This window comes from Volvox carteri (genome assembly GCF_000143455.1).
Source record: "Volvox carteri f. nagariensis unplaced genomic scaffold VOLCAscaffold_19, whole genome shotgun sequence".
Taxonomy (NCBI): Eukaryota; Viridiplantae; Chlorophyta; class Chlorophyceae; order Chlamydomonadales; family Volvocaceae; genus Volvox; species Volvox carteri.
Window position 1 is genome coordinate 275072 of NW_003307562.1, and position 22218 is coordinate 297289.

General features: G+C 55.1%; 5 protein-coding genes across 5 annotated transcripts in view; 3 read left to right on the forward strand and 2 right to left on the reverse strand.

The window, feature by feature from the left end:
* Positions 1 to 1076, forward strand: part of VOLCADRAFT_90946 (uncharacterized protein) — a gene marked incomplete at both ends in the record, with an annotated part of 16591 nt that extends 15515 nt beyond the window's left edge. The window contains one exon of the mRNA XM_002950456.1: positions 945 to 1076. Coding sequence (XP_002950502.1) covers positions 945 to 1076 — 132 coding nt within the window. The remainder of the gene's footprint in view (positions 1 to 944) is intronic.
* A 339-nt stretch (positions 1077 to 1415) lies between these two features.
* On the reverse strand, positions 1416 to 5100 carry trx6 (thioredoxin). The gene is made up of 5 exons (XM_002950565.1): positions 4832 to 5100; positions 4591 to 4668; positions 3939 to 3983; positions 3314 to 3394; positions 1416 to 2629 (listed from the first exon to the last, which is right to left on the reverse strand). Exons 1-5 carry the CDS (start codon positions 5015 to 5017, stop codon positions 2465 to 2467), a joined length of 555 nt encoding a protein of 184 aa, XP_002950611.1. The 5' UTR covers positions 5018 to 5100; the 3' UTR covers positions 1416 to 2464.
* Positions 5101 to 5234: 134 nt separating this feature from the next.
* On the forward strand, positions 5235 to 7693 carry VOLCADRAFT_90948 (uncharacterized protein). Its single transcript, XM_002950457.1, has 5 exons — positions 5235 to 5516; positions 5605 to 5645; positions 5744 to 5818; positions 6131 to 6186; positions 6560 to 7693. The coding sequence occupies exons 1-5, from the start codon at positions 5477 to 5479 to the stop codon at positions 6648 to 6650; spliced, it is 303 nt and encodes a 100-aa protein (XP_002950503.1). The 5' UTR covers positions 5235 to 5476; the 3' UTR covers positions 6651 to 7693.
* A 621-nt stretch (positions 7694 to 8314) lies between these two features.
* VOLCADRAFT_104745 (SET domain-containing protein) lies at positions 8315 to 15146 on the reverse strand (the record flags this gene model as incomplete). Its single annotated transcript, XM_002950566.1, has 9 exons — positions 8315 to 8825; positions 9120 to 9265; positions 9830 to 9980; positions 10250 to 10373; positions 10915 to 11403; positions 12611 to 13438; positions 13997 to 14231; positions 14531 to 14630; positions 14895 to 15146. The coding sequence occupies 9 exons, from the start codon at positions 15144 to 15146 to the stop codon at positions 8634 to 8636; spliced, it is 2517 nt and encodes an 838-aa protein (XP_002950612.1). The 3' UTR covers positions 8315 to 8633.
* Positions 15147 to 15826: 680 nt separating this feature from the next.
* VOLCADRAFT_90950 (uncharacterized protein) lies at positions 15827 to 22191 on the forward strand (the record flags this gene model as incomplete). Its single annotated transcript, XM_002950458.1, has 7 exons — positions 15827 to 16043; positions 16634 to 16755; positions 18720 to 18788; positions 19958 to 20218; positions 20519 to 20608; positions 20787 to 21359; positions 21802 to 22191. 7 exons carry the CDS (start codon positions 15827 to 15829, stop codon positions 22189 to 22191), a joined length of 1722 nt encoding a protein of 573 aa, XP_002950504.1.
* Positions 22192 to 22218: the final 27 nt, after the last annotated feature.

Sequence of the window (22218 nt, forward strand, 5' to 3'; positions counted from 1 at the left end):
TCGCTGATCGTCTCGCTCGATTCCATCTTGAATTGGGTCAACCGTTGAACCAATAAGCTCTTCGCAGCTCGAGTCTGCTGCCCATACTTAGCCGCCAAAGCAAGCCACAGGTCGTACGCCTTCGCGTGACGCGCGTACAGGGGCTTCTCCAGGACGCGGATGAATTCCTTGATAACGCCCAAAGCTCGCTGGTCTTGCTCGTCTGTCACTACATCCCGCGTAGCCTGCACGGGGCTGATCGCGTTCGCTAGTCCTTTACGTTGAAGGACGCCGATGACGTGCTCCTTCAAGAGGTGAAAGGTGCTAATGGAGAAATAAAAATCCTCCTTATCTATTTTCATCCTTGCCTACAGCTAAGTCCGCACACAGCAGAAAAAGGCACCACCGGGCAAACGGATGACCGCACGCTAAAGCGCGGGGCTCATAACCTGTTAGAGATAAGAGTCCTTCAGTGAACACATCACTCGCTCATATCGTTACACAAGGAGAGAGAGAGAAAGGATACGCAAGCAGTATATAAGCATACCGTAGCCAATCCTGATCCGATGTCGTATTGGGATAACGGCAACTAATCAAACTACCGAAGTGTCAAGCCTGAGTGTACCTAAGAGCACTTTCCAACACATTTGTAGCGTTCCAAACAGGGGCGGTTCCAAGAAGCTCGAAGACGAAGATGCTCAGAAGAGCTCGAAACCCCGGACGCCTCTCAGACACCTCCACCTATCCCTTCCTAGACTGGACCTAGACACAACGCCAGCTCGTACCCCATCACATAGCGTAGGGTCAGACAGGAAAGACTGCAAAGGGAAAACTCCGCTGTGAGACTCATGAGCACCGACCCAGATTCTAAAATGCCAGTGGAGTCTCCTGCCCTCGACTCTCGATTCGGGGGCGAATTGCGTCAACTTCCGCTTTGTTCCTACCGATTTCCTCTTCGACCGCAGCAGCCTTTGCTTAACGAGGTCCAACTCAGGCATCTGGAACCCTTTCACCATACAATCCCAGCTCCTTCAGGGAAGATATCATCTGAAAGTGGGTTCGAATTTATGGAAAGCATCGGCAGGGTGGTGCCCTAAGTGGAATTTGCAAACAATAATTTGCAAATTACAGGCAGGCCTTTTAGTTAAAGGGGGCAACCATTCAATATTTTACCTCCCAGCCAAGGTTTTGACCAGTGGAACTGGCTGATGTAGAAAAGGATTGAATTGTGAACCCTTCGGATCGCGCCAATCAATCCGGCCCTTAGAGAGCAGGCTCTCTGACTTCAGAGTTTTACGTCAGTGGGTTTTTTAACATAGAATATGTAGGCAGATAGATTGTAGATAGTTAGACACTACAGATTTGGAAGTATGGCTGCACGTACTCGCTGCATGCGCGCTTGTGTTAGATGTTCCTTGGGAATAAAAATGGCAAATGATAATCAAAATTCATTCTCTTTCGTTCGAGCACTTGGAACCTAGCGAGGTTTGCAAGCGGGAAAAGTTCCACCGTTAACTGGCGCTCAGCCAAGCACCGCGATAACTGCACATCACGCCACCACGCCACCGTACCGTAACCCTCCTCATTGCGAACTGACAACAACCAACAAAAGCCAAGCTGACAAATCTTAATAACATGCCCACCATATGAAACGGTCAGGATAGCAACCCCTGTTCGGCACTACCAAGGGGCAACATCCCCACAGGCGATGTTACGTGCCCATACCTCCCTTTCGCCCCACACGCAACCTCACAAAAACGTTTCCTCGAAAGAGGCCACGCGGCTTTTTTTATTCCACACTGCACGTCATAACACACACACACCATACCGCCAAACACAACACCAAATACACGGGGATAGTGAACTGGATTCGGTCCAAACCACAAACGTACACACACCACAAACCAAAAGAGCTCTCGGGCTGTGTTCTTCTCCAATCCGTACCTGACCCCATCCCCCCCACGACACCCCCAGCAGTGTTCCTTGTTTTCTTTCTTTCACATCCTCGAGCATCAAGGAGGGGCCTTAACTCCTCTTCCTCCCCTAGGACGGGCTACACATGTTGGTTGCGATGGTTGAAAATGGTATCTACGTGGGGTTTATAGGACGATGTGGCCAATGCCGATGTGAGCATCCTTCCCCCCTCAGCTCGTAGTCAAAGATCCGGCCATCCACAATCTACACTGATTGTACGGCACCCGCCTTAGTAGGGTGTGTAAAAATGCGGGCTTGCTCATCTGTCCGTGCCCACACACCTTTACACGCACAAGACATGCGTCGTATGCTCACAAAGAAGCATGCCAATCAACTTATTGTTTTCGTCAAGGCTGTTTTGTAATGTTTTTTCTTTTGTTTTGCTGCTGCCACCTAGATTTTTCCCAGATGTACCAATAAATAATACATCGGTGCGAAGGGCTATGATAGATGTCGTTGTTGTTGTTGTTGTTGTTGTTGTTGTTGTTGTTGTTCCAAATTCAATGAAAATTCACAGCGGCTGCTCCTGTGGCGGCTGGGGTTGAGACTGCAAGGTTCCGCTCTCAAGCTGAGCCACAATCTCCATAATCTGCGCGGCTGGCAGCAGGCCCTCCGTGCGCAGCGCAGGTTTGCCGTTTTCCTTGGGTATGATCACCAACGTGGGGAGACCTTGGATCTGTGGGTCAGTGTGGAGGTTCCGGTTATTAGAAGGTGAGCGAAGAACGGGAGAGATATTACGGGATCATGAAGACAGCGATCCGGGAGTCATGACGCTTAGCAGTAAGAGGCCAGAAGTAAGAAGTTAGCCAGCAGCAAGAAGTGAGCAGTAAGGTAGAGTCACGTGGGGGATGCCGAGGGGGGAAGAAGGAGATGGTGTGTGTTTGAGTGTGTGTGGGGGAGAAGTACATAATGATGTTGCTACTGGTGGTGGTGGTGGTGGTGGTGGTTGGTGCAAAGAAAGACGTGCGGGATTGGATTTGCCCGCGGTGTGGAGGCCTGTGGGTTGGGTAGGGTCCAGGGGGGGAGGTGGTTAGAGAGCGGTAGGAGGGGGAGGGAGAGGAGGAGGAGAAGGTGTGGCTCATCGCCAGGGCATGAAAAGGTGCCATACACATGCGCCGGCTCACAACAACGAACCCGGATTCCCGGCGCTACCCCCGGTCTCACACACACACACACACACACACCTCACCCCTCCATCACGCCAAAAAACCCAATCTGAACCAATCCAACTCAGCAACCAACCCGACTCAGCTCCTGAAAGAATTAAAGCTTCACATCAAAGCGGTGTTTCCCAAGCCCACAGGCTTAAAATGTAGGGGACTGCACGGCATTTCCGTGCACGGAACTGTACGGTACCGACCTTCAGTAGGTTGCTAAGCTCGGGATTCTCGTCGACATCCACCTTGACCACTTTCACTTTGCCCTCCAGCTGCTCGGCCACCTGCGCCAGGGCACAGGACGGGCCCACCGTGTGGTGATGCCGAAGCTGAGGTTATAATAACTTACTGTAACAGTACTATAGAAAAATACATTGTATTGTTCTAATACAAAAAGGAGGAAAGGGTAGGTGCAACCAGGTGCAGGGTAGGTGCAACCAGGGTAGGTGCAAAGAGCAGGCGGATCGGTAGGTGACAGGGGAATGGGACGGTCGGCGAGTGATGGTGAATGACGAGGCGTCGGGAGGAGGAGGAGGAGTGGAGCTCCGGGAATGATCGCGATATCGTTCGTCATATCGAACATCGCCTTCCGAAAGGATGCTTCATGTGCTCAATCGCTGTCCTCCAGGGATAGCCTTCATGAGGACCCTCCTCCACATTCCCAAACATGAAAGATTAACCCTGCGGCTCTTTTTCCCCCTTTCCCCCCTAAAGCTTATAATGCTCAGACAGCTCTCCTCTTTATTGTGTGTAATTTTAGTATTGTGTGTAATTTTAGTAAAAACTAAAATTACACAAACCCCCAAAAAACAACCTAACTCCCACTACCTGCTCCAGTTCTCGAGCCAGCAGAAGACAAGGCCCACACCAGGTCTGAAGCGCCGCCGCCGCCGCCAGGTGTACGGATTTTAGGTGTACGGATCGGTTTTTATTAATTGGAGATGTGGTGACGGTTGTAACGGTGGCAGCCAAAGATGTTGTCGTTTTGCGGTGTTCCGTGATGAGGCGGAGGATGGGAGTGCACCGAGAGGTGTACAAGTGAGACCCAGGTACGGCATCGGTTGTACGGCGGTGGGTGGTAATGGTGACATACATACAAGGAATGAGGGGATGTAGCGGGAGAGAAAGTAATAGGCGACAGTAATGACGTAAGAATCAGCTGGGGTAAGACGAACCACTGGCGAATGATGGCGAATAATCTACTAGGGGTTTGATGGAGTGTAACGATGCGGGGCCATATTTAAATGTGGATCAGACTGCTCCACCTTGAGGTGCAGCATGCATGAAACTAAAGTAGGCGTGGGTAGAAGCGCGGCGAGAGCAAAACAATCACCGGCATGCGTCCAGCAGCTGCACCTAGTGGTCTGATACTGGTCTGGTAGTAGTTGTTGTCGCTGTTGTAAGCCGTGGCGGAAGGAAAATCTTCGGATTTGGCGGGAAATGTTTCGATTTGGCGGGAAGAATCTTTTTCCAAACCCACCGCAAAAAAGTCAACGATCAGGGTGGTGTCACGACCAGCGATAGCCACCTCGAGCTCCTCCCCAGAGATTTTCTGGACCTGCATTTTATGGGTCGTCGGCGATTAGCAGGTACGGGGGGTGGTTAGGCCTGTCGGCGTGTTGAGAGCACATGTCCCGAGACGACCAGGCCGTGCTCAGAACCGTCGCAAATTGTCTATTATCAGAAGAATCCATGTACGGGCGTTAGCATGGAAGGCTTACTTTGGCACGAAGGATGATGCTACGCCGGGCGGCTACGTTGTGCTCAATTATACGTGCCGGGGTGGGCAGCATCCGGACGCAGGGCGCACCGGCTCGGCGTGGCAGGCATTTCGGAGCCACACGTTCCCTTGATACTGTACCTAAAAGAGAGCTGCGGCTTACGACACCTGCAACGACGTGAGCCATGCCGAACTGACAAATTGCGATAAAGATACGAGGCGGCTATAGCAGGAAGAAAACAAAGCCTGACGCGCACAAGTGTAAATAGGTTGAAGGAGAGTAAATTATCACGCAATGCGCTGCAGATCACTATTGCAAAGCAGAGCGAAAGTCGTACTGGGGTGTTTCGGTATCGTCGTCACGATTCCTCATTCCGACAGTGCAAGGCTTGGGACAAAGAAGACACCTCTAATTACGTGCATCGTTTCCTAATCACCGCTTGAAATTGACTGAGAGGTCAGTTGATCCTGGGCCGACCGGAGTAAGCCACCTGCTCACATCACTATCACTATTGGATTTGTTGATTGGGGCCAAATTCACTCCTTTATCCAAATTCCTTAATGTGCTAGTTGAGAGGCCGCCGCTGCCTTGCGGCAATCTTCTAGTTACTTTCATTCCCCGCCGTGCTGTAAATATTTTAGAAAAATGGCGTCTGGGGAGACCGGATTGGCGTCGCTTGTAGGCAGTGAGTATTCCGGCACATTCGGGTGTCGCGGAATCGGCGATTGGGCGCGCATACTGAGCCCGGCTGCGTGCCTCTGCCCGCCCCGCAGCTCAAATCTCGGTCATCACAAACGACGGAAAACATTACGTGGTGCGTAGGTCATTTGCATACGGGTCTAGCTCAAGGGCCTTGCGTACCCTTTGTACGGGAGCTCTCAGAGCAATCCGCCATCGTGTGCGACCTTGCAGGGCATTTTGCGAGGATATGATCAGGCCACCAACCTATTGCTCCAAGAGTGCCAAGAACGAGTTTATTCCACGAAGGTCGGTAACGGTGTAAGAAGAATGCAATCTGTCGGGTCAACACGGGCAAAATGTGTGGGGAGGGAGGGATTACGGAGGATTGCAAGTCAACCAAGTCAACTCCCCTGTTAGCGTGTCCTTCCACATCGTGTCCCCCTCCAGGTTTTGGCCCCCCTCCCTCTTCCCCACTTTCCTGCCCACTTGTGCGCTAATACCAGGCCGTACACGTACCCTCTCCCTCAACCAGCACCCTGCAGCCTGCGTCCGCTTCCCACCCTCCCACTAACCCTTCCGCTCCCATTCCCCACCTTCCCGCCAACATGCCATTCGCAGTCCGGCGTCCAGATTATTCAAAACCCCGGAGTATACTGCATCCGCGGTGATAATGTGTAGGTTGCGACTTGCGACTTTTTATTCATGAAAAATTAGGGCCTGTTGGATAACTTGCTTTGACGGCGTCCAGATTCCTCTGCTACCATTTTTCTAGGGTTAGGTTTGGAAACATAAAGCTCCGAAACCGTTGGGGGGGAGGGAAAGAGCCCCTTGACCTTGACCGTCTTCCCCCCTGTTCCCCTCGCGGAGGCCGCGGTGGCATCAGTTGTTTTAGGGATTCTGTTATCAGTTGATATCAGTTGGACGTCTCCGGCAGTTGGACCCCTCCCCCTTCTTGGCTTTTGCATCCACGAAATCGCATTTTTTTGTATTCTTATAATTTCCCGCCTTCTCCGCCTCTTCCCGCTTCATCCACCCTCCAACTCCCAGAGCTGTTGTGGGGGAGGTGGACGAGGAGGCGGATTCACAACTTGACCTCAGCGCTGTCCGAGCACCTCCTCTTGCGCCCATACACCACTGATTGGCGCGGGTTGGGTTTCTGGGAACCTTCTGCAAGAAAGCGGGAAGTGAAGTGCAGGTGTCCCCAGAGGTTTGGGGGATGGAATTGGGGGAATAGGGTTTCGGAGCGGGATTGCGAACAACCAGGGTAGGGGTGCGATGCCCCAGGCGTGGAAGGGCGAGGAGGGGTTTGTGGGAGTACGGAGGAGAGGAAAGGTTTTTTTACGCACCGCGGTATGGGTGGGAACTGTATGTATGTATGTATGTAGGTGTACGCGAGCTGGGGAAGGGGAGATACTGCACCGCCCTCGCTTAGTGCCTTGCGCTCTGTCGGATTATCTTATATCTTGCAGTCTGATGTGGCTGTTTGCCTGCTTCGTTGGCCGGCTGCCTGCCTGTCTGTCTGTCTGCGTGGACGTGGCATACTCTTTACTGCTTATATTCCTGGGCACAGCCCATGTGGACGTGGTGCTGATGGGATGACATGGACTTGGGGGGCCTCAAGGCGGGCAGCCAGCAACACGACACAACTCCCACACCGCAGCGGAACGTCGTATGTATATCAGTCCCACACAAACCCACGACAGTCTCAGTCTCTCCCCTCCGCAGCCACCCCTGCCAACAGAAGCAGCTGTCGAGAAAACCAGCAGGCGGTTTGCCTGCGACAAGTATACATACAGCTTGGCAGTTCTGCTTTAGCCGTCAAACTGATTCGCCTGTTCTAGGCTGTGCATGTGCATGTTTTTGGGGTTGCTGTGAGGGACTTCTGGATGAGGGGCTTATCGGCCTATCGGGGCTTATCGGCCTATCGGGGCTTATCTGGGCTTATCGGCCCATATTCCACCCGTAATATTGGAGGAGGTGGAGGTGCTGGCGATGTTGATGGTTGCTAGGGGCTCCCAGGGCGTGCTGCAGGGCGTGGCTAAAACGAAAACTCAGCGTTCCCCTGCCAAGGTAACTTGAACTGTCATTCGGAATGGCGATATACCGTGGTGCTACCGTGGTCGGGCCCATTTCGGAAATGGGCTTATTAGGTGACTTTGCTGTGTAGCAGAGGCGGACCCGACTCGCGATTCGCCGCTTCGTCAGTTTTTATTATTCATCAATGTTGGCTGACGTGTCAATGTTGGCTCAGTAGTGCAGCTCGCAGCTTAACCGCCCTGGTCGTGGTGATTGGTGGTGGTGGTGGAAAGGGTAGGCAGCATGCCAGGGCAGCAAGCATGTCAGGACAGCATGTCAGGGGGAAAAGAATGGAGCAGCTGATGAGACGCACGGCGGGGGGGTAATGTGTATTGACAAACCAAACGCAAGGGGCAAGGAAGCAGCCACAGAGCAAACGAATGGCTGCGCGAGTGTGTCAACCACCACCACCTCGATTTCTTCAGGGGCCGGTAGGGAGCCAATAGGGCAGGGAGGGAGGCACGTTGTCTGAGTAATGTTATTTAGTAATGTTATATATTGTCTGTTATACCCTTGATGAACCCTGGCACGGATGTGGCCATAAAACTACAGAGACTAACACTAAAGAGACGAAGGGCAGCATAGCGATTAATACTACTGCTGCGTGACATTACCGTGTGGATTCTGACCTCACCGTCTTTCGGACCTTGGAAGCAAAAGAGCTGTCGCCGGCAGCACCTATTTCACCTGATTGGGTCGACCTATAAAACCCCCGTACACACACAACAAAACCACATTCTTACACACAATACGGCACCTACTCCGTTCATTCATACAGCATACATGGCGTTTAATTTTTTAAAGTTTCCAACTTTTTTTTGAAACAACTCAATATCGTTTGCGTTTCGTACGGGAATACGGAACTCCAGACCGCGATGCCGATATGTAATAATACTGGCAACGAACGAAGTGCACCGTACAGCACCGCCGTACGTTCCGTTCCTCTTCCTACCTTCTCGCTTTTTCGTTGCTTGCTTTCGGTTTTATAACAAAATTTTCTGTTGACGTTCTTAGATTTCAACTTTGTCTTTTTGCTCGTACACTTCTACAGCCTCCGTCCCAGCACATGCCAGCCGAGGCAGCCGTACAGGGCGCGAGTACCCCTCCACAGACACTCTAGCTCTGACGTATCAGCGGCGATGGCGGCGGCACCGCCGCCACCGGCAGCGCTACTGTCGCCGGCGCCGCCGCCCTCTTCGGAGCTGGCGGCAGCACACAAAGGACCGCTGGCCGGCGGCTGCGGTTGGCGGTTGGTCGTTGGACGCTGTTCCCGTTGCGACCAACAGAGCGCCGCCGCCAGCAGCTCCGTGAGACGAGAGTGTACGGCAGCCTCATGAGTTCCGCCGGCAGCGCCGCAGCACGGGCAACGCTCGAGGGCCGACGCGGCGGGTTGCCGCTGCCGTTGCTGCTGCGACGGCGGCAGTGGCGACGGCGGCGGCGCCACCGACGATGACAAGAGCTGTTGTTGTTGCTGCTTGAACGGCGACGGCAACCGCAACGGCAGCGCAGCCTCCAAAAGCCTCAGGAGTACCTCCAATTCATATAGCACCTCCGTACAACAGCTTCCGTACACCAACTGCAGCGCAATCAGGTTGTACGACATATACTGCACAGCGCCGTACACCAGCGCAACTAGCGGTTCGCTTTCTGCCGACGGCCGCGCATTGTCTGTTCTCGCTGACGATGACGGAGACGAGTATGCAGCCGTACGTAGGATCCCTCCGGCTGCTGCCGCCAGCTGGTGCAGAGTGCGGCCCATCAGCCGGTTGGTGTCCGGAAGCACTTGACGACGAAGCTCCGCTGCGCGTTGTAGCCGCCGCCAGGCGGTTAGCAATACAGCCGTCGGCGGTCTGCTGCCGCCGCCGCCGCCGCCGCCAGCAGCAGCGGCGGCGGCGGTAGCGGCATCACTGACGCTGTCAAACCCCATCAGGACATCCTCTCCCAGCACCGCCGCCGCCTCTTCTGCGAGCTCGTCCGCCGCCATCAGGGCTTCCGCCGCCGCCCCTTCCTCCGCCGCCGTCAGGCGTCGCCCGCACCGTACACAGACGCCGACGCCATTGTCGCCGCCGCTACGGTTGCTGCCCGTTTTCCCCCCAGCCTCAGCCGCCGCGTCGCCACCACCATCGCCACACAAAGCGCCGACCCGTGGGTCAATGGCCAGCACGGCGCCGGGCAGCTCTCGTTTGGCTGCTGCTGCTGCTGCCCGTGCTGTTGCTCCTGCCGCCGCCGCTGCTGCCGTACATCCCTGCTCTTGTTGCGTGTCGTCGCCTCGCCAGGTGCTGCAGCCAGGACACTTGAGTCCCCACAACGCCGCCTCCAGCTCTGCCGTATGGCCGGTGACCCGTGGGTCAGTGGCACAAGCATCACACCCGCACGAGAACGCATACTGGGCCTGCAGTGTTGGGGAGATGGTGTGTGATCCCCGCCATGGTTGCGGACAAATGGTGACGGAAGGTGAAGGGAGGGGGCTGTCAGCGCACAGCGGTCGTCACCGATGTCCCCGTCACCTCTTGAGCCGATCACCCCCCGCCCCACGAAAAAGAGACACACATCCTCAACCTAAGAACTGAACCGTAGTAGGATTCGAACAGCCGACGTCCTCCCACACACGGCCTTTACAGCGCCCCCACAGTCCGCGGTACCCGCCGCGACCCACTCGACCTGCAACGCCGCAACTCGCGAAGCCCGGGGCATCTTGCCCTGCTGGGGCCCGTAGCTGATGGTGAGCGGCTGGCCCGGGAGAACCTCCCGACAGCTGCGAGCCACCAGACGCAGCCCAAGAAACCTGTGGGAGTGGTTGGGTCGTTGTGGGTCGTTGTTGGTCGTTGTTGGTCGTTGTGGGTCGGGGGTAAGGATATCATGATGGTGGTGATGATGATGCGCATGTACCCCAACAATCCACGAAATTCTCATTCACTGCTTTGAGCGGTCGTGTGAGAGGGGTACAGCTAGAGAGCTTGGGAGCTAGGGAGCTAGAGAGAGAGAGAAATGGGGGGAGCTACATGCGAGGATGTTGTCAGGAGGTGTGCGTGTGTGTGGTGTGTGACGATATGACGGTAAAAGCGTTGTTTCCAGGGTTGCAGGGCGCAGTATGGCTCTGTTAGGAGATCCCTCCCCCCGCCTCCCCTCACTCTCGCCTCTGCTGCCCTTGCAATTATATAATCCATGCACCATGTAATTCATATATAAAACAGGGTTAAAACCCAGGATTTGGGTATCGACTGCGGCATACCCCGACTACACATCCCACCGCCGCCAAGTGCTCCTCGATCATCCGACTCGCATCCACGTAAACTCACACGTCTTAAAGGGCGGGACCCACCCACCTTAGCCCAAGGTTTGGCACGCAGCTGTGGTTGAGCAAGGCAGCGCGGGGATACAGCGCCAGCGCCAACCTGTCGTACGGTGATGTCATCACGTCAGGTCGTACGGCAATGCCATTGACCCGCACTCGGCACATCGTCAGGAAAATCTCACGCGCCGTCACCTCTGGCGGCCGTAGCCCCCCGACGGGTACGGCACCGCTCTGCAACCGCCGTCGCCGCCGTCGCTCCCGCCGCTGCTGCTCCAGATTTTCCTTCTCCTCCTTCTCCTCCTCCTCCTCCTCTTTCCCCTTGACAATATCATCAAGATCATCAAGATCATCAAGATGATCATCGTTATCATCATCATCATCATCATCATCTTGAAGCTCCAGAGGCGGCTGCAACCGTTGCCGGTGCCAACGCCGCAACGCCACGTGGCATGCGGACCGGTAGGCGGCAGCGGTTGTTGTCGCTAGTACGGCAGTACGGATGAGGTCATCAGTGCCCAGACTGGTGGTGTAGGTATGGGTGCAAGTGGCGGTGTGAACGTGGTTGTGGACGCGGTGGTCAAAGGGTGGTAAAAGGGAGCAGCACAGGAAGAAAGGGGGGAGACGGAGCAGTGAGAGGCGAGGCTGGGGCAGGGCCCCTTGGGAGGTTTCTAGGCTTTCGGAGCACCGTTCTCCCAACTACCAACCACCGTACGACTCCTCTATAACAACGAACCGTGGAAGTGGAAGAGTGGAGAGATGGGACACTTCCTATTACGCATTACCAAATATCAGAGCAGGGCCCCCTGTGAGTTCGATCAAACGAAATCGATGTTCCCCTCCCGCCTCTAAACCCACCACACACACACATACACGCACACACACAAACACAAACACACATACACGCACACGCACACACACACACACACACACACAAACACACACATACACACATACACACACATACACACATACACACACACGCACACATACACATACACACACATACACACACACATACACACCTCCCCACTCCGGCGGGTAGCCGTTATCAGAAGCACCGTAAGGCCCTCCTCGTCAGGCAACACAACAAAACAGCACACATGGCGGAAAAAAATATAGTAATGTAATGTAATGTGGCTAAAATGAATAGTAATGCAAAGCTGTCGTACTGTTCCCTTCTCCCAACACCGAGTCCACCTGTCACAGTGAGCCAGCAATCTGTCAAGAGCATTCCACGACGCCGCTGGCGTCGCTGCCGGCAGTGGTGACGACAACGACCCACGAGTCGGACAGTGTGGGTCTGGCGTGGCACCTGATGTAACGGCCGGCAGGCCTGGCGCCGCCGCCGCCACCGTCGCGGCCGCATTGCCCTCCGCTGCCGCTGGCGCCGCCACTACTGCTGCTGTTTCTGCTGCTGCTGCTGCTGCGGCGGCGGCTGCCCCCCTGACCAGCCTACAAGCCAGCATTGCCTCTTCAGGCAACACGTGGGACCAGGGAAGCCCGCACTCGCAGCCAGCCGGGGCATGGAACAAATCGTGATCTCTGCCGGGTTTGAAAAGTAATGACGATGGTGCGTATATGACGTTGAAGGGGTTTGGTAAAAAATATATATTGTTGTATTAAAGTAGTAATAATAATAAAACAAAGTGAAATAAATAAATTGTAATAATTATTATCACATATTTACAGCAACGTCGTATCATTCGTGCTTTAGGCTGTCACCGTACCTGCAGTACAGGCTGCAGTACATCGCCATCGGACAGTACAGACACGGGTACGACACCGCGCCGGGCTTGTCCTGCAGGACTGCCGTGCAACGCCAGCATCGCAATACCGAGTTGCTCGGGCTTCTGCAACCACCAACGCCGCTGCCGGCCCCGCCGCGACCGCGACCGCGACCGCGCCGCCGCCAGCGCTTACACAGCACCGCCGCCAAGGGACTGTCGTACAGTACGTCTGTGGCGGGCGGCAACGGTGATGATGCGTCGGGGGAGACGACAAGGTGGCGGCCGAGCTCTGATGTGTACGCCTCAACGATCCGTGTGTCGATTACGCGTCGTACTGGTAATCGCCTCTGCTCCACCTCGCCCTCGCCCTCGGGGGCCGCTCCATCCGCCCCTTGGAATTGTTTTCTTTCTCCTCCTCCTCCTGCTCCTCCTACTCCTACTCCTACTCCTACTCCCCTTCCGCTGCCGCTGCCGCTGCCGCTAGCGTTGCCTTTGCCGCTGCCGCCAGGAGCCTCCCCCTGTACGGCCGTCGTTCCGGCTGCGCTCCTCTGCCTGCTTCCCCCCTCCTGCTCCTGCCCCTGCGCCTTACTTCCTGGTTCCGGATCCTGACTTCCACCCCGATGCGGATCCGGATCAAGCTGCAGCTGCAGCTCTGCAAGCAACGCCGCCGCCTCGCCAACCGGTACGGCAGCTGTGACGGCGCCTCCGCCCTGCCCGCTGCTGCCGCGTCCCTTTCCGGCTCCCACAGCCGCCCCTGAGGCCAAGGAAGCTTCCACCGCAAGGGCTGTACGGCACTCATGTACGGCACCCCTCAGGTCACCGAGAGCTCTCCGGGCACAAGCGGCACGATAGTGGGCCTATGCGGGGGGTGGACAGTGACATAGACCTGTGCGGATGACGTGTATTTGTACGACTGCATGTGGCCGCGAGTTGCGTGTGCCGTGCGGATAAGTGTGAGCTAACAGGGGCCCAAGAATGGGTTGAAGATTATCTGACAGGGTTTGACCCGACTTGACAGGGTTTCACAGGATTTGACGGAATTTAAGGTCTTGCGTTTTTTGAGTAATAATTCTGTGATCGAGGAAGCAGATCGCGAACAGCGCTGCAACCGTCGAGCAGCACTAGCAGTAGCAGCAGCTAAGGCAGCAGCAGCAATAGCAGCTGTAGCAGCTACAGGACCCTGGCGTCGCGCATAGACTCCTTTAGGGAATTCACCCATCAGTGTATCGTACATGAGGCCCGTACTCTGCACGCAATACCTTAGAAAAGCTAGGGTCTGCGATGACGGCACAACGGGCGTCCGTTAAGGCTGACCGGGCCGCCGTCACAGCCGCCGCCGTCGCCGCCGCCGCCGTCGCCGCCGCCGCCGCCGGCGATGACGGCGACAACAGCGAAGGCGGTGATTGGGGATCAGATGACGTACAGCCCGACGGGGAGGACGCGGCAGTGGAAGACGAGGCGGCGATCGCGACTGAGGACGAGGCAGTGGTGCTGGTGGTCCTGCTCGTGGAGGCGGTCGCTGCTGCGTGCAGTCGCAGCAGTGCAGCCGCGCGGTTGCTGAAGAGGCGACTGGCGGCGGCACGGCCCGTGGGATGAAGCGCGGACTGGTACTGCAGAGCTTCTGTGGGCAGGTTTACGTTGGCGGGTGAGCGGAATGGTTTAGTTAGGTAGTTGGCAAGGTAGTTGGCAAGGTAGGTAGTTGGGGGTTGAGAGAGACGACGGGGTCTTAGAGGGAAGAGAGGAAGGGTGGGATGTGTTGGTTTGGAATCTGTTGGCAAAATACAGACAGAGACAGAAATACAGACAGACAGACAGACAGACAAACAGACAGGGAGACATGCAAACAAACGGGAAAGTAGGCAGGCAGCGGTTGCAGATAGATAATAGTGCATCGTGCCACACATTGTTTGTTGGGCTCACCTGTGTACGACTCCACTGCGGCGTCGTACTGCGCCTTTTGAAAGAACGCATTCCCCCTTGCCCTGGCCGCCTCAGCGAGGTGCTGGTCGGGAGAGCAACCCTGGTTGCGGTTTCGGGTCAATGGCCTTTAAAACGAGCAAAAGCGCGCGGTGGTTGATGCTGAAGGAATTGAGCAGCATTCGATTTATTGCTGTTGCGTTTATTCAATGTAGCAAAAGTTGTATAGGGAATTCGAAAGGGTGTGTGATGAAAAAGGGGGATATGGGGGTTACCCGTCTGGCGGTTGTAGGAAGATGGGATTGCGAAGGGGAAAAGGTAGGTGGGGCAGGGCCAGGAAGTAGTAAGGTCCGCGTCAACTACGCACAGTTCGCCCAGAGTGTGCAAACTTCTCCCGTTGAGTGCTAATCGGTCGCCATCCCGGTTTACTGCCGAGGTGCGCTCCGAAACCAACCTCAACGTCGTCGCCAGTTAGCTGTGATACTACCTCCGCAAAGACCTCTGGTTGCGATAGTAGTGCACGCTCCACGGCTTCCAGGACGCGAGCGACATCTCGGCCGGAAAGAGCCTCGGCCACGAGATGATCAGCAGTCGCGAGTTGTTCAAGCCGCTCAAGCATCTTGAATTATCACTTTGTGTTGTGTTACTGAGTACGCAACGTCTTTCTCGCACCCATACGGAAGGACGTGCATCTCAATCTGACTACAGAATTGGACCAAACAAGTTCGTTGGAGACAATCATACATCCGCAACTGTGGCCAGTAAATTAAACATCATGCTTCCTTATGAATCTCTCCGCCTTTTCGTTAATGATGACTGGCTCCGCAGCGCAAGGTGCTCCAAGTTCGGGCTCCCGCTCGCGCTCCGAAGGAAAACCTAAACCGTTTTCTCGGAGGCCATCCATCAAGAAAACTTTGACACGTACATAAACATCGGATCATCAGGATCAACTCGAGGCGTTGTCCAACCCAGGAGCCGCGCAAGCAGCAGTGCGGGAAAATAAAAGCGGACCAACGGGTCCGTGCGCGTTTTTACGTCAGTCCCCATCCCTTTCAATCTCCCCCAAGCCAGCTGTCCGCGCCGCCTTTCGTAAATAATCACCAAAACAGATTTGATGAAAAGACAAAACGCACACATACCTGACCCAAATAGGTCACCAGATAACACGCAGTGACCAAAAGCTGTCAAACGCCTCTCGCTGATGCTATAAGACAGTATAATATATTTCCTTAAGTCGCTTAATATTTCCTGAGACTGCATTACGCCACATCACATCGATTGGGATACCGCACCTCAATGATGGCTGAGGACAGCGATTTGGGTTCGCAGCTTGGTCCGCTGGCTTTCTGCGAGCGGCTCCCAGTGCCCATTCTTTCCTCCACCTTTAACCTCCTAGCTGTCCTGGCACTGCCCCATCTGCTATATGCATTCGTGTGGCTGACACCCGGGGTGTGGCGACGCGCCTTTGGCAAGAAATCCGTGCCTGTCTTCGCTTGGCTGGGGGCTGCTGGAAAGGGTGAGTGCGGGCGCTAGGAGCCTGCTTCGGCGGATGGGATGTGCTTAACTTGTTTGCACCTCTTTTCCTGTGCATATTTCGTTTTTAAACGAAATATCGCTCGCCTAGATTTTAAAGCTTTTTTGGTATTGTTACAGAAAAAAAGGTATAAGGATTGGAACAATTTGCAGTTGAGATATTAAATCAGCCATTGTTATGAATGGTGATAGCCGTGTCCCGACGACTGTGTGTGTGTAACTCCCCCGTATCTAACCCAATAAGGGGCTATGGAACGGCGGAATGTACTTGCCGGCATCCCGGCCTGACAACGGGCACCGACATCACTAATGCTACAGCAACCAATAGTTCATCCAATTTAAGTTTTCACGGTCACGAAAAAACATGTGCGGGGGTTCTGTGGCGCACGAAGGGCGCATCCCCCAACGGTCTGAAACCAACGGCCCCAACCGCGGCGATCCGAAGATCAGGATTCTGATGTAACATGCTGACTGGTCAGACATCGCCATGTCGTATCGTACGATTTGGTACGACAAAAGTTGTGATCACGCACACAGATTCCCATTCCCCGCCGGCCCTCTTCTTCCCCGCAGTATTGCAATTTAGCAATGTGTTCTTGTGGGCCTGGTCCTCCCAGCCTTCGGGTGTGTGTCTCCGACACCCCATGACGACGTGGCAGGTGCTGCTGGCACTTACTTTGGTAGTGTACGGACAGGTACGGCACGGCTTCTCTATGTAAGAAAGGATTTGGGCACTGGTCATGGTGTACATGTTACCGCTGAAGGTGCGACACTCGTTTCTGCACTTGTTTCCGAACCTTCATTCATATCCGAGACGTGCTCACTTTTAGTCGTACCCTCCATCTCCATTCGTCCCACCCTTAAGTAAAAATATCGCATACTGTACGGCTGGTGTGGACGGCGTTTGGTCCCTTAGGCTTTGAACATCGGTACATACCGGGCCATTGGCGTCACGGGAGTCTATTACGGCAGTCGCCTGGGTCGCAGCGTCCCGTGGGTTAACGAGTGGCCCTTCAGTGCCGTACCTCATCCGCAGTACGTGGGCAGTACGATGAGCATCTGGGGGGGAGTGGTGCTCCTACACGCTGCGCTGCCGCTGCCGCAAGCCTTGCTGGCGGCGGTGTTTTGGACCGCGCTGTACGGCATTTCAGCGATTCTCGAGGATTACTTTTGAGCAGAAGGACAAGGTGTCACAGCACATCTACAGTGCTATAGACGTACCCAGCACGATACATTCTCGTGCTGGCTCGTGCGAAAGGCGAATCATGACCTGGCTTGGTACACCGCCGTACAGCCGTACTGCCGTATTCAGGCCGTACAGTTCCATGAGCGGGGTTTCGGGATCACGACGACATTGGATGGGAACATTGGAGGTAGACTTCTTGCGTGGTTGTGAGGGGTATGGTACCGACGCGGCGAGAGCTGAACGCAGGTCTTTTCGTTATGATCAGGCTTCGCAGCCCGGCGTCCGCTCAATTTCGCTGCTGCAATAACCCCAAAATTGCACGGACTGGGAAACATTACCTTCACATGTTTACATATGTGTTTGGAGCACTTGGGACATGTTTTAATGGGTCGGCATGGGTGCAGATTTGTAAAATGAATGGAAACCTGCGTACACATGGAGATTCAGTCGTACCTCTAGGTCGCCTCTAAAGGTACGGCGTCGTACAGCAGGGTAATGCGTTCACACCCTTTACTATGCGCATATCAAAGTGACGTGTATCGGTCCAGTCCACAGGAACCCCCCGAGGCCCCCGTATTTACATGGCACCAGGATGCGCCCACATGCACATGCACATGCACATGCACATGCACATGCACATGCACATGCACATGCACATGCACATGCACATGCACATGCACATGCACATGCACATGCACACCACACCAGCGTCTGCTATTATTATTACGATTACCATCATTATCACCCATATGCACAGAAGTCCAGGTTCCGTGGGTGGCCTTTCTTAGGATTCATGATTTTTTCACATACCAGGCTGAAGAACAGACACAATGACAGGGTCTCCACTGTGGGGTCGTTGCGGCATACCCTTCCTCAACATCCCCTACACCGCCAGAGAGACCCAAACGTCACCAGCCAGAGGTTGGATGCAATGACCTTTCGATGGTTCTTCTGAGCTCTCTTGCGGACTGCTCCTTTCAAACGTCCTCTTGAGTCTCTCACAACTATACCTGTACAACTATACCGCACACTCGCGCGTTCATGGTGCTCCCTCCTTGCCGCGAACTGGGTCCTCGATGTCGTCGACGAACCCAGCACATCCCCACAGCAGCGACCTCACATGTCAGTGTCGGTAACCCCTCGGTACAGGTACTGTTATTGTATACTGTAATTTTAGTTTACTCGGATTACAGTATACAATAACAATATTTTCCTCCTGGAAATGTAGATCCAGAGATGCATGGCGCGTCCGGTCGTGTCTCCAACTCCGGTGCCAGCCAAATCCTCCTTGCCTTGCTTCCCACAACCTGCATTCATTTGTGCTGCCTGCGCTGCGTGCCCCTCGCGAATGGTTGCATTGTGTTCCCCCCCACTGCTGAACCACTGGAATCAGAGGCATGTATTATTTGACCCCCTCCCCTTCATCCCCTTGCAGATCCCCACCGTCTTCACTTTCCCTCTCCTCTCTCACAGATTATCGATTTCCTTGATAGTACGTACAACCTCATTTGGATCCCGGAAGCTAACGACTTGCTCGACAAGGTCCGCCGTTAAGTCATTCCAGCAGCGACCTTTCTTAGGATTCATGTTTTCAGGACTAAAAATAGTCAGGTACGCAAGGACGCAAATCGCAACGTCTGTCGTAGTGGTCTTTTGCAACCGTTGCAACAATCGTCCGGATTCATCACACGTTACGTGTGATGAATCCTTATTCTAACCAGGAATGCACGATTGGGGCTGAAACAAGTAAGAGATACCGACACCGTCACAGAACATTACACTATGGAGACATTGCGCTTTTTAGTTGAAGTGAGATTGTGGCGGTTTTCGTACAAACTGCCTGCCCGTCGGGCGGTGCGCACGGGGAATATTAGCCGCGGACGATATTTTCTCCCAGGCACACGCACCTTTCAGGGTAAAAAGCATGAATTGTATTTACGTATGTAAAATGTATACTGCTACTTCGCAAAAGCAGTGTTAGACGCAGAACGCAAGGCCCATTGGAAATAGTGATGTCGTTGAGCAGTGAAGCCCTAAACCTCCAAGTTTGGTCCAAAGCCGTCAAGCGCATCTTTAAACAGGTGCAACAATGTTCTTTTAACACCACCAACCCAGACCACAAAGAGGCGCCAGCGTGCAGCCAGGAGTCCGCTGAAGGCAGCGCAATTTTTGGAGTCGTGAGGATAGCTTGCGAAGGGGTAACTTAAACTCAGCTAATTTCTTTAACTACTCCTATCACACCTGGGGCATTTTTTGAAGCTTGAAGTCTAGAAGTACAAGGCAAGGCGCTGCCATGCAAGCAGGGCGCTTTGCTGTGTTGCGCAAACCATACCATGCACGAGTAAGGCATGTCGGTGGGGCTCGGCAAGGACATGCGGGCTTTCCTTGCGGCGGTCGGCATTTCGTCGTTACGGGTTTCGTGCCCGGAGCGTTGGGTAACACGAGGCCCGTCCCAGGCCAAAAGGACATGGTAAGTTTAGATGAACATGCAGGACGCCCATCGCGATCTGGGTTTGCAGCACACGCCAACCGTTGGGGGATGTCGGAGCGCGAGCCTGTAACGCTATGCAGCTCCTCCTGGCCAGCGTACGTTTCGCAGCCTAGTGACTTCAGGGTGCCTCCTTCCTGCGTTACATGCTGCCATATTACTAGAAACTGTTCAGCGCACCGCGTAACTTCTCCGTATGGCGTGGTCATCCTGGCCATTGCAGACCGCGGAGCTGCTCGAACGAGCTTTCGAATTGGCGTTGAGGTCACGGCTAAAACAGCACTCTGGTATTCACGTCGATGTCCGGTCGACGGCTTGGGGTTTGCTGGAGGGCAAATTTGGGGGGATGACCGTCCGCGGCTACAATTGGCGAACACCCCTGGCGCTGACTGCCGAACAGCTGACGGTAGACGTTGGCGAGCTCATCTTGGATTACCAAAAGCTGGTTTGGCAGCAAACTGTCGCGCTGAAAAATATCCCGCAGGTGCGGAATGCTGGGATTTTCCTTCAGCGCCAGCCTGCATGCCCAAGGCCTGCTGCTGTCACTCCCTATCCAAGACATCTGCGCTGCACTTTCTCCCGGGACCTTTTGCACATTCTCTGTCCGTCCAACTATGTCCTCTCCCCCCTCTCCCTCCTTACCGTTTTTCATCCCTCCATGTGGTTACCACCTGCCTTCGTATACTGCCGCCCTCCGCCCTCGCTTTCCCCCTTCCCGCTCTTAACCTTGTACCCGCGTCGCCTCCACTCTTAACCCCACCTCCAACCTCAACCTCAACCTCAGGGCTCCGTGGCATTTACGCTCACAAGTCAGGACCTAGCAAACTTCATGGTGCATCCCATCATGGTAGCAGCGGCGGCCCGAGCGGTCAAGGTAAGCCAGGTTGCATGAAAGACGGCAGGCAGGGAAAAACGTAGGCATAAAAGGTTTTCTCTGCTTCAAGGAGAATATTTAGGATTCTTCTTGCCGTGTCGTGCAAATGCTCTCAAGTCATCGCTCAATCCCGGGCCAGCAAACGCTGCAACCTGTCTGCAAATACCTGCTTACGCAGGGCCACTCCTTCGCCTTTGATCGCAACACTGCCAGCGTCCGACTGGACCCCCCGACCGGCCGCGGCGTTATCACCTACGAGGGCACCTGGGCGGGCGACGGCCGTCGATACGCCGTCACCATGAGTACACCACCGCCGGCGCCACCGCCTGCAGCGGCAGCGGCGCGTGGTAACGGCGGCATCGCCACCGTTGCAGCCTCCTCGAACACCCTGGAACAGCTCACGGTATCCGCCAGGCGTGTCGTACCGGCGTCAAAGTCGACCACGGGAAGCTTCGCCTCCGTTGGCAGTGCGGATGAACCCCTGGCAACGGCGGCCAGAACGACGGTTACGGCGGCGGAGGCGACAGTCGTCGGGCGATCCGGATCCGCTGGGAGGGTCGTCCAGACGCTAACGGTTGCGCCAGCGGCGCTGCCGTACGGCGCTGCTGTGGCAGCCGACGCTGGCGCCGGCGCAGTAGCGTTGAGCGCTGCCAGCGCTGGTTCAATGGACGACCCGGACGTGGATGCGGGGGCTGAGGTGGTGGCGGAGGGTTTACGGCGTTTTTTCAGCAGCCTCGTGATCAACTTACAGGTGCGGATCCTGGAAGGTCCTGGAACTGCGGTCTGGTTCTGTGCTCTGTAAGCCGGTGTCCCTGTCAAATCCTAGGATATGTGGGAGGCGTCGTTGTTGTTTCTGTGTCCTGCTCCTTGCTGCATGTTTTGCTTTTTGGCTGCTTGCTATGCTTTTACTGCTGCTTGCTACTTAGTCCGCAGATTTCCTGATCGCGGCCGTTTCAAAAGTCGGAATCGTACTTTTGCTGTTCGTTCGCTTCCGTCCTTTGGGAATGGCACTGTCTCCGAGTCCACTGGAGAAGGGACTGGGAGGAAAGGTGCCCTCTACGGGCCTTGGGTTGCAGCTCCGACCGGAAACCTATCACAACGTAGTCTAGGCGCCCTCCTGCCGGCATGTTTCGCTTATGCGTGACGCGTTGCGTGTGCCTCAGAACCCCCGATACGCTGTTGTATGCATGCAGGGGATTGAGCTGCGCAACCCAGTGCTGCTCGTGCAGCAGATTCCGGGACCGTCGGGAGCCACGGGGGCCAGGGCGGGAGCGGTGCGCGGCGGAGGCTTCACCGCCTCACCGTCTCAGTCACCACCACGGCAAAGACTCCGTTCTGCGGCTAGGCCCACGCCCACACCCACGGCCCACACGCCCGCGGCGATGGCAATGGGAAAACTGCCGCCGACGTCGTCTGCGTCCGCGTCTTCCTCGTCCTCGTCGCGGACTACTGCTGGGGCAGGAGTGGAAGCAGGGACCGGGCCTGGGCCTACTCCAGGGAGGTTGGATCTGGTGCCCGCGCTGCTGACCATCACCATGAAGGTCGCGATTCTACAGCTGCCGCCGCTGGACATGAAGTTCTGAGCAAGGAGTTTTTCCCTCGTTCACCTT